The sequence below is a fragment of the Alosa sapidissima genome, chromosome 11 (assembly GCF_018492685.1).
Source record: "Alosa sapidissima isolate fAloSap1 chromosome 11, fAloSap1.pri, whole genome shotgun sequence".
Classification (NCBI taxonomy): domain Eukaryota; kingdom Metazoa; phylum Chordata; class Actinopteri; order Clupeiformes; family Clupeidae; genus Alosa; species Alosa sapidissima.
In genome coordinates this window covers 9,806,325-9,818,515 of record NC_055967.1, presented here as the reverse complement: position 1 = coordinate 9,818,515, position 12,191 = coordinate 9,806,325, and the positions used below count along the sequence as shown (strand labels likewise).

The 12,191-nt window shown below is 44.0% G+C and overlaps 1 protein-coding gene across 1 annotated transcript in view; it reads left to right on the top strand.

The window, feature by feature from the left end:
- Positions 1–12,191, top strand: part of LOC121723925 (voltage-dependent calcium channel subunit alpha-2/delta-1) — a 107,464-nt gene that overhangs the window by 76,405 nt on the left and 18,868 nt on the right. Inside the window, 4 exon segments of the mRNA XM_042110161.1 lie at positions 5,021–5,092; positions 6,208–6,279; positions 7,210–7,271; positions 8,537–8,613. Of these exon segments, the coding sequence (XP_041966095.1) occupies positions 5,021–5,092; positions 6,208–6,279; positions 7,210–7,271; positions 8,537–8,613 (283 nt within the window).

Genomic DNA, 12,191 nt, shown 5'->3' with positions numbered 1-12,191 from the left:
ACTGTTAGCCTGTCACACTAATTTATGGAATGCAGCTCATGTTAAAAATGAATAACAAGCTGATGCAATGGAGCATTTAATGGGAGATTTAAAATGTGTACAATATAACATTTGGACTTACATTATTAGCATGTACTGCTAAATAAACAACCCCTTTACTATGCCAACAAGTGTCACCTGCCTGACGATACAGGCTTGTGCTAAGCAGCTGCTCCAGTAGGGGGTAGATGCTGCAGTGCTGAATCTTGGAAGTGCCACCCTTAAGCCTCTGTTCTGACAGATTTCATTGAAGTGTGGTGCAGGTTAGGTATCTCCAGCTGGGGTGATGTGGAAGATCTGTCCCTTTGCCCAGGTTGCTACAGCACAGCTTGTTTTAATGGAACAGTGCAGTGATATGCTGCTGTTGTGACAGGCTGACATTTGGGCTAATGGGCTTCTGTGTGTCCCCCAGCGCTCACTAAATACACACATAAAAGAGTGCCGCTAGGAGCAACATATAGCTCCCCAAATAAAGGGATTTTTCCCATCACAGAGGTCATGCTGTGGGCCAAAATACTAGCTAATAATTTGTGATAAATGTCTATAGAGTTTATAGATTGTTTTTGTTAGTATCTGGTTAATGTCCCAGTTTCTCTATCGCTGAATAGTATTGAGTTCACATGAATGAAACGTCACCAGCATGCACACTTTTATCAGAGTATGACTCACATTGTAGCACATAATATTCTCTGTTTCAAAAAGCCACATATGGTAAATGTTTGGTGAATATGTGCAATTGTCAACAATGCTCCCACTCAGTGGCTGCATTTTAGGAGAACATGTTTTTTTTTTTTTTTAAATATATATATATATATATATATATATATATATATATATATATATATATATATATATTGTCAAAGTGTTATTTAATTGTGATTGACATTTATTTCAAATTCGGGATTTCCTAAGCATTGGTTCTGGTGGATTCTAAGGTGTGTAAGCAGAGCGACTGGGCCACCCCTTGGCTTTCCTCTTGCTCAGGCTTGTTCAGCCTCGCTGCCGTGCCCATATGCTGCACAGGCCTTGTTTTGTAGAGATAGAATTATTTCCCTGTGCCCAGCCAGCCTTGGTCGGCTCAAAAGGTTTGATCTGGCCAGGACAGATGTTTAGATCTACTCCAACATGATCACAGTTTCTCAGGCCTAATTGAGTAAGACGCAGAGGGATGGATTCAATCTCTCTGCCTTGGACGAGGCACTTAACCTCATCATTTTCTCTCTCTCTCTTTCTCTCTCAAAAGCAGACTTTCAGTGCATATGTGTGTGTATATACTGGCATGTGTATAGTATTGTGAGATATGTGTGAAAGTGTATTATATACAGAAAAAAGGGTGCATTTGTTCACTGCTGCTCTATAAAGGGGCCCAGGATGTGATGATTGTATCAGTGCTTCCATCAGTAAATAGGCTTTTGAGCGCTTTTGTGCAACCACTGCATTTGTGATGTGAAAATTTGTGTTTTGTTTGCACATAAAGAACACTCACATAAATGCAGACAGATGCACACACATGTTCACACGCATGCACCCCCCCCCCCCCCACACACACACACACACACACACACACACACACATTACAAGTGTGAAAACATCACATAAAACATCACCACATAGCTCTTGTTGTTGGACTCGTTTTCTTTGCTCACAAACAAATGAGTTCCATTTGTTTCCCTCTGTATCGTGCTCCAGAAAAGGATACGTAATCGTCACATAAGGCTAAATAACAAATATGCCATTACTTTCCACGAGGTGAGACTACTGAGACCTAGTCAGCAGTGTGTGTGCGTGTCTGTAGTGTTTAGGAAGCTAGACAGTGTATCTGCTGTGTTTTGACTGGAAGGTTTGTCTGTGCTTATAGTGTGTGGAGTGTAGTGCTAGTGAAATTACTGCTGGATCCATGTTTGGTAATGGGAATGCATTGAGTGCTCTTTCAGAATGGGCTCGCTCTTTTAGGCGCTAATCACCAGTATTATCTAGTCCACTGCTTTGCAGAGAAAATGATAATTAAATCATTTGTCCGAGTAATTTATTAATTTCATATTGAATACTGAAGTCATACTGAACACTCACAACCCACTATCATTTGACTTTGTTTTCTATTTTGTCAGCGTATTCGAGTTATTGGACTGTTCAGGACCACAGGTGATCAACTCAAAGTTACAAAAAGTCTCTCAGTGGTCCCTTTAATAACATTTCGACCAAAAATGCACTGCTTTCTCAGTGGGGGGTACAACCGCAGTGGTATCCAATGCTGTGGATGTTCATGGTCTACCTAGCGCAGCAGAGCAGATTTCATTGAAAAGTTAATCCCCAGCTCCACAGCGCTCCCCTGACACGCCGGCCAGCGTTGCGCTGCGGTTCTTACCCCCTCCCTGAGAAAAAAGTCCCGGACTGAGGTCATGACCATGGCAGCTCCCATAGCCTGAGACTCTGAGCTCTGCACTCTGTGGACGACCCATCCTGAAACTGTGGTATTTCCTGCATTTTCCCCTCCTGTCCTCAGAGCCTTGCAGTGCACAGTAAGTAGAGCATATTCTGTAGGGTACTCATCCATAGATGGTAGCCATGCTACAGTGCCCAGAGCCATAGTACATTTAGTCTGCCTGTCAGTGAGCAGTCTCCATTGAACTGTGTGCATTAGACTGTCTCTCCCAAATTCCACTGTCAGAATCTATCCAATGCAGCAGTACTGTTTTTACTTTAATTCATCCATTGAGATATCATTGTTCACTTATATATAGTAGGTTTTTTATTTTTCATACAGTATATAGCTGTGATGTAACCATATATCGAATTTTGAATTGTGTTGGGAGGTAGACATTTTAAAGAGTATTCGGTAAGGAGAGTAAGTGCTTAAGACAGACAGGAAGTGAAAAGTAAGATATATAATTGGGTATTTCCTGTTTAAAGATGACACAAGCAACAACTTGTCAGGCCTATTATTGTGTCTCCAGAGATGGCTCCGGCTCTTGCGGCTCATACTGTGTACTGTGCCATAGCACAGATTTCACAACTGCATCAGTCGGCCAGTGGAAAATGGCTGCTGGAGTTTTGACCAGAATGTTTCCATTAGGCACTGTTGTTTTGTTTTATTTTGTCTTTTTAAAAAAAAAAAAAAAAAAAAACATATCTCTGGTTTGTAAATTTCCGTAAATAATGTAATGGAAGTGGTTATGTAAAAGACCGTTTATCCTGAATTAGCCACAGCGTTTACAGAGCGAGTGGGAGCCAAGTATGGGAGACAGGAACATTTGAGGCCAGTCTAAGCGATGCAGCAGTAGTGTAGTTACATGGAGCGCACCTCTGTAGCCATGCACATCCTCTGCATACTTTCACATTCGCATTCCAGCGCATTGCTGTGCTGGACTCTTTCCAGGGCCGAGGTATTACTTTCAAACAGTCTCCGAGTCCGCGTGGAGGAGTTAGATATTGAGATATTTTTCATAAGCCGCCCCTCTCGTCTCCCTGATGGCGAGAAGTGGGGGGGCTGATTGGGTTTGTGGCAGACACATGTCAATCACCACCCCCCCCCCCCCACCCCCCAGCTGCTATTTACATACCCCTGCTATGAGTGGTGCAAAGGGCAGCCCCAGTGCTTTGAAGGGCTCTGTCCGTCTGCCTGTGTCTCATTAGGCCAGAACAAAGCGGCACTTTTATATTCCTTATGGCAATCTCATGGCACATTCTCACTCGTCTCTCCTTCTGTCGGTTCTCTGTTATGTCCTCTCTCTTTCACTTTTGCTCTCTGTCTTTTGTTTGCTCTTTTCTGTTTCTCTTTCTTTTCTTTTCTTTCTGCTTTCTTTCAGTCTCTATTTTTTTTGCGTGTCTCACACAAGGAAAGCCAGTTATTTTGTGTTTGTTCTGTTGTCATCATTTGTCTGATTTGTTTTTGTTTTGTTTGTTTGTTAATTTCTTTTTCCTGCTCACTTGTGTCCATGGACGGGCCCCTCATCACGCTCACCCTCCTCCTCTTCGACTGTCTCTCTCTGTCTGCTGTGTGTTCTCTCTGTCTGCATGACATGTAAGACATCATCTTGATTTTTCCTCTGTCACATGTTGACCACCATGAGCTCATCTGGGTGTCAAGTCTGTAAAATCACTTGAATATGACCACATGTTTGTCGGAATTCACTCCACAGACTAAGCCAAACTGTCATGAATACTACAATCAGTGTACTTCACAGTACATTTGCTTGGACAATTGCTTCCTGTATTATTGAGAAAGCATAATGTTGTTAAAGAACAATTACTAGTTCAACGTTTCATCAAGACGGGAACAGAACATACTTGCCAGCAATCAGGAACGTGTTATCACTAATTTGTATGACTAGTGTGCGTGAGTATTGTCTCCAGAGGTGCTTGTACTCCTTGCTTCATAACCATTTTGAGTAAAAACGTTAGGGAGAGATCAATTAATGTAATGAAAGCTGACTACTAGGGTAAAAGATATATACTGAAAAAGTGGATTTCAGCCAGCTGTCAGCTGCAGTCAAGAGCTCCATGAGTTATAATAGTGATGGTCTACATTGAAAATAAATGTGGAGTAACATATCCGTCAAGGTGTTGGTAACATTTTGTAACTGGAACAAGAAAATGTCCCTCTCTGACTCAAAGCTTTACTCAAGTCATGTGGGTCCATGTAGATCCACGAAAGCACTGTACGTGTCCTGATGATGTCTTTTCCTGAACTCCCTCTTCTTTATTACATGCAAGTGCCATAGAGCTATTTATTGGGCCATATTGCATCTCATAAAATAAAACTTGTATTCTTACCAATATATTGAGGACGTATCACATTTTTAAAGGGACTAGTGTGTCATATATGTTTCATAGTTTTGCGGTCCAATCCTTATATAAAGTACCTGTCACGAGTCACAGAACAGTGCTTCAAAAGGCAGCGATGTTTTTAAACGTGAACCATGACATAGTCAAAGTATGCACAAGAGAGGGCTCTGTTAAGGATTTCTCTGTCTCCCTACAGAACCCAAAATTCCAGGAGCCGGTCACCTTGGACTTCCTTGATGCGGAGCTAGAAAATTCCAACAAAGTGGAGGTAATGTATTGGCCACAGAAACATGTATACAAAAACACACTTGTGTTAGCTCACATTTACTTACAAACAGTATTTGTATACAGGAGAGCCAACTGGACATGTGATGTGATGCTAGGTGTGTGTGTGTGTGTGTGTGTGTGTGTGTGTGTGTGTGTGTGTGTGTGTGTGTGTGTGCTTGTGTGTGTGTGCTTGTGTGTCTGTGTTGAAAGTTTACATATTTTGTTTGTGAAGGTAGAAGTTAGTTGGGGTAGATCACAGCAGCAGGCAGCAGCATGCATTAAGCAGAAGAGAGGAGAAGAGAAGAATTATAGGAATTCAGAGCTCTCAAGACAAACGAGGGTACTGATGCAACCTCAGCTGGGAAACCAGCACAAAATGGCATAGTGTAGTACTAGTAGTAGTAGTAGTAGAAGATGGTGGTGGTAGTGGAAGTAGTAGTAGTAATAGTAGTAGAAAGAAAATAACTACAACTTCAACAACAGCCCACTCTCGCATCCTCCATCCATGGCCCCACAGCTGTAAGTCAGGTTGGCCCGGCTGCAGCACAGTTCCAGAAGGAGGTAATTCCTCCCTGAGCATAGCCCTGTGGATCCAGGACAGACAGTAAACATTATTGCAGTATTGGGAGAGAGTGGTGAGAATCGGGTCAAGAAGCCTACCACCACATCTGAGATCTGGTTCAGATCGAGCAGGGCATGATTTAAGGGACCGAGAGGTGAAAAAAAAGCAAATTTATAGATGGAGGGGTAACAAGGGGAGCTTAGCATTTTCCTCCTGTTTGCCATCCAACAGTCAAGGGGCTCACACTGTTTCTATCAGGCAGTTTAACCAAGTATGCAAGACAGTATTATATAGAAAACATGCGTTCCAACATGACATCTCTCTCTCTCTCTCTCTCTCTCTCTCTCTCTCTCTCACTCACTCACTCACTCAGATACAATTGAATGATGTTTTATTGACGAGAATGAAGTTATTGTTGCCAAAGTTGCATGTTTGAAACTGTACAGAGTGTACTGCATTATTGATTTACCATGAACATCTCCCTCTCTCCCTTTCCATCTCTCTCTCTTTGTTATATATCCCTGTTTCTATATGTTTCTATATCATCAATTCAGATCAGGAAACAGATGATTGATGGGGAGACGGGAGAAATGACCATAGAGACACTGGTGAAGTCATTTGATGAGGTGAGTTCAGAGGCAAATGTTCTCATGTGGCTTATGGACATCAGAGATTGATACGCATTGGTTAGCTTAGCGCATAAAGAAGAGAAGGTTTACATAGCCCTTAAACAAACCTTCTCCAACTGTCTGAAATACGGAGCCGCTTATGTTATGCATGACATTCTTAAGTTCCTGAGATGATTCTATTCCCATAATTTAAAAACACAATGGGCCCTTTGAGGTTTGCAGTGTTCAAGTGAGCGTTTGATCATTTTTTTCTCTTCTCCCCATTGTGAAACCTCTCTCTCTCTATAATGGCCTCAAAAACAGCTTGGCGGTCCCACTGAGAGCTGTGGGCTCACATGAAAGCCCGCTCCACTCGGGACAGCTTTGAGCGATTATCTCAACCAAACAAAAGACCTCAAGCCGAACCCCCCACAACAAAACATCGAATTCCAAACAGCTACCTGTCCGTCAATGGGCCGTGTGCACTCTGAAGATGAACTTGCGTCAGATCCGTTGAGATTGAGGCTTGGGGACGCGGAGAGAGCCACCTGTATTTCACTGCCGTATAAATCAGCCCATAAGAGTGAAAGGCCGAGAGAGTTTTCTTTTCAGTGGAAATAAATCACAAACAGCAAGTCCACCGTCGCCTCAGTTGCACTAGACTAAGGATCGCTGTTCCCACAGCCTGCTCAGCTCTTTGATTGTCTGATATCTTGTCCATCAACCAAACAATATGGTCCTCTAATATGGTCCTTCAACCAAACAAAACCTTTTTTATCTAGTTCCATGTAGATTGAGATTTGATTTTTGTCTCTCTTTTTTGTGTTTGTTTCGAAAGCAAATAATCTCTGCGTCTTTCCTAAACAAAGTCTAGGGCTGGTGTTTACGCTGGCTGTGTAAGATGAGCCAGAGTGGAAACTAACGCTGCATGTGTTTGTTCTCTGGCAGAGGTACATCGACCGAGGCGTGAGGACATATACCTGGGCACCTGTCAACGGCACTGACTACAGGTAGAGCCCTTGTCCAACCACACACACCAGTGATATATCAGGATAGATATTCAGGATATGTTTACATTAACACAGAGAAACCTAGTTATTAATGTCCTTATGATGAATATTAGTACCCCGGGTACCAACAATAACATCCAATTATTCCACTGCTTGGTTGAATTTCCCATTGTCCTACGTAATTTAGAACGACCATTAACCGTATGTTATTTGCACACCTATGAAGTAGATCCATTTTTTTGCCCGTATCACACTTGTATATTAATTCGCTGAACTCCTGAAGTTTAAATGAACTGTCACGTTGCATCCGAGCTGTAAAATGCAGACATTCAGAACATGGCAACATTGTAGCATATGACGGAGATGGCTTTTAGCTAGATGGATGACAGCAGGCTAAGTAAAATAGCGATATTTCAAAGCTAAAGTTCATCAGAATCTTGGGATATGCCTGCTTGACAACGGGAGAGATAGAACTAACAACTGGCCTTTGGCCGTAGCAACCATCCATTTATAACTAGTAACGGCAGTTTGTCCTGCAAGTTGAGAAATTAGTTGATATGTGTTGGAAGAAAGTAGTTCTACAAATAAGACAGTTTTAGCGATTAAAACGTTTAAATTGTAACAGGAAATGAACACAACGCAAGTGGCAACAGTGGAATAAGCGGGATAATGGACTCGGCGGTGGTCTGTTCACAGAAATTATGCATTCCTCCGCTTCGCATCGGGGCCGCTTTACAACCTGTGAACAGACCACCGTGTCGTCCATTATCCCTTACTTAGTCAACCGTATCCCGCTTTCTAATGCAATTGCGCGCGTTTGCATTAGAAACTGGGATAAGATGTACATGGAACAGTCTCCTGGTTTCTATAGGAGTGCTCCAGCTAGCATAAATGTATTCCTCAAAACCGGGATAAGGGATTATCTGGGGTTCTAAAATCGGGATATGATGTTTCTGAGCAAAAACACAAAGCCTGGATACTTCAAAATCCCTATCATAATTGGGACACTGAAGTGCATGTACGCATTCATTATTCTCACTGTCATCAGTGTCGAGTTCAGACTTTTCTATACACTCTGATTTCCATCTTTCAAAGATGGAACTATTATTTTTTTGTCAGTGATGTCGATATCATGGAGTGTGTACTGTGTAGTGTTCTGTGTGAGCATGTCTGAAATGGCTATGTGACAGTGTGTGTGTTTTTGTGTGCATATGTCAATCCGTATTATATTGCTGTGACATAACCGCATTGTTTGTACTTTGCAGCCTTGCCATTGTGTTACCTGAGTACAGCCGTCATTACATCCAAGCCAATCTGGGAGACACTATTCAGCAGGCTAAATGTGAGTATGGACCCATTGCATTCACGCGCCAATGAAATGAATGAACACTAGTGTTTGCGACACACAGCGGTTAGTGGTGTGATGAACGTTAACTCTGATCAGAGGTCCCGTGTCAGTGCTGGATTCAAATCAGCCCACAGCGCACTACATGAGTTCAGCCTGCTTCATGCTGTTGTGTGACATGTAATTTAGGAGCCAATTAGAAACCAGTGTGTGTATGTGTGTGTTTGTCTGTGTGTGTGTGTGTGTGTGTGTGTGAGAGAGAGAAAGAGAGAGAGAGAGATTTAGAATGTGTTCAGAATGTGTATGAGTGTGTGTGTGTGCCAGACAATCTGACACTTGGCCTACAGGGGACATTTCATCTGACAGTGGTTGCAGTGCCATATGGTGTCATCTATCCTCATCTCCATTAATGTTAAGTCTGCTACAGTTCATGGCGGCAGCCTCTCCCAGCTCATCACTGTCGGAGTATGGCCCATTGGCACCAACTCCTACCTAGTTCCACTGCCTATGTCTGAGGCATAGGAGAGACATGATACTTAATGACAGGAATCCTCTTAGGTTCATGACTCAACTCAATGAGCTCTGCGACATAATCTGTCACCAGCCTCTGCCGTGTATGAAATGGAATCATGTTAACATACATTATTGGTTTAAATTTCAGGCCATCTGTTTAAGGTAATAGCATAAAGTCAGCAAGACTGTTCGCTGCAGCACGCCTGTCTTACTTAAACGAATGAATGTGCTCACAGTCCATGCAGTTGCTTATAGGGTGAAAAAAAAAGCTTGATGTTTCATGCAGACATTGCTGAAGTCATAGCCATGATAAAGTGTCAAAAGATTATGTCCAGGAAAGTGTTTGTAATCTCCAGGATCAGGGCAGAGATTTGTCTTTTAAACACAATTCCAGCTGGCTTCCACCCATCCCGGCTCCGGAGGGCCAGGGCTTTGATCGTGCCTCTCCCCCCAGGTCGAGGGGCCTGTGTCGGGCACGGAGTGCGCGGAGCCTCCCTGTCCTCTGGGCCTCTTCATTCTCCTCCCAAACTGTCCGGCACACTCCCCCGGTTACAACAAAATGGCATAAGTCAAGTCTGCAAAAGCATGCTGTTTAACTCAGGCCTACTGTAATACTTCACAAAACCGCAGTGAGAGTTCTTCATCTTACTCCTTATTGGTACCGGTGTCATGTTAAAGCCACAGTTCCGCACTGTGCTGTATGTCCTTGACAAATTAAAGGGGTTTTAATTTAGAAAAACAGAGGATCATGTTAGACCATTGGAATACACCTCTAGCATCAGTATGCTAGAGCTGAAGCTGTAGCTATGTTTATTTGTTGATATGCATGAAGAAATTCAAAGTCTTGTAACAACCACAAGATTCTGTACACAAAGATGATGTGGGTGATGATCTTTGTGGTTTTGATACCACCTTCTACAACACAGAAGCTCTTACAGTATATTCAACAGATTTTCATTCAGCTCATCCTGTGAGAAGCATTCCTATAATAAAAGCACTCCTTTGGGGGAAAACACATCATCTATGACAGAAAACAAAAGATTCCTTTTCCTCACGAGCAGTAATTACGTTCACCCCAGGAACTCTCCGGGTGAACCTCAGACGAACCTGCTTCAGAGTAACAGCAAGTTGATATGCACATCACTCTCTCCCTGAAGCATATGAGACTACAGCTCTCCCCTCCCCTCCACCACCACTGCACCAATACTGATATTAAACACGGCCTGAGTGTGGGCTAGCACTCCGGGTGAAGTCAGAATGAATAATATATCAGACGTTTGTTCATAAAATACTGTGACTTATATGCCTTTCTATTAGCATACGTAACCAGCACGACCCCTTTTATGAAACCTGTGAGGTCATTGTCAGGAGATGTCTGCAGTGAGGATGACCGAGCAGGGTAATTTATTAGGGAATGATCACCTTAATGCGCTCCCTGCAGACACACATAGACTGCTCTAGTGGCGGAGTGCCTTAGCAGAGTACCCGTGTTGACCGATCTGTAATTCTCTCGTTTGTCTGCCTTTCTGTGCCCTGCTGTCTTTCTCTCTCTCCTGCTGCAGCGTTCTGGGGCAAGTATTGCCAAATCTGTACCACTTACACCATGAGTCCCCTCTGCATTGCATATACCCTGTGCTTCACAGACCGTCTATCTTTTACTGTCTCCCTCATAATCATTGGCTTTCCTTTTGAACCCTGTCGTTTTCTTCTCGATTGCTCCTTGCATGCGAATCTTCACTAAAGGCGGGAGCTGTTCTGTTACATCTTGTTTTAATCTCGTTTTGCCTGCGCCTGTGATGAGTACACCCGATGTAATTGAGGCTGGCTCATTACCACGCTGGCACCAGACCACCTCTCTCTCTCTCTCTCTGTCTCTCTCTCTCTCTCTCTCTCTCTTGTTTTTTTTTTTATTGCCACACCTCACAGACACAGCCTGGCCATTTTATCACATATCGCCAAGCAAAATCGCATCCATTAGTCAAGCAGCTATAATTAGCTTGAGCCGCCGGCGTGTTTTGTCTGCAGTCTGCTGTGTGTGTCAGTGTGTGTGTGTCTGCGTGTGCATGTGTGTGTGTGTGTGTGTGTGTGAGAGAGTGATGTGCTGGCAGGCTGCTGCTGTTTAAGTAGGCACTGAGTCGGTGCTAATCACGGTCGAGTGGACATCCTGCAGCCAGGCCGAAGCCATCGCTGTGCTGTGTGACTCATACCCAGAGTCCAGCCTGACCGGGGCCTTGATGCTACCATAAAAGTGCCCCCATCGATAAGGGCATTAAAAACAGTGACTCAGCAGCTTTTAAGATGGCAATTCAGGAGCCGAGCGCTCAGCATACTTCAACCGCACATCAAAGGCCAGGGAACGGGGTGGTGCACGATGTAGAGACTGGGTATGGGGAGCTGCTTTCAGACTGGAGGAGTGGAGAATAGAATACAGAGGGGATATCAGAAACCATGGTTGTGTGTGTGTGTGTGTGTGTGTGTGTGTGTGTGTGTGTGTGTGTGTGTGTGTGTGTGTGTGTGCGCGCGTGTGGAAGGGGGGGATCAAGGTTGCAGGCAGGCTGATCCTCCTCAGGACCATCTTTTTAGCAGCCTCCGTGGAGCCCCTGGCTGGGGATCAGGTGTCTGGGCCTGAGCCAGAGTTCAAAGCAGCCCCCGTAAAGTGCAGGCAGGCCGGCCGGTCGGCCGAGGGGGGGGGGGGGGGGGATTGGGGTGGTTGGTGTAGTGGGGGCCGGGGAGCCGCACAGGAGGGGTAATGGAAAGAGCAGACATGCATTAACACAGGGCGACCCGTGCATTGCACCACACACACACACACTCATGCACACACACACTCCACATATGTACCCTGCTGCAGACGTGCTGCAGAATGTATCCAGACCCCAAATCTGAAGATCCACTCAGGGTTGTAAACGGACCGAATGTAAAGAGTGATGACAGACACCCCAAACAGTAACACACCAAAAAAGACTGAATAAATGCAGTACATGACATTTTACATTCATGAACTCATGTGCTTAATAATCAAGCACAACGTTTAAATTTGTCCCTCAGGCATTTTTTGCAGG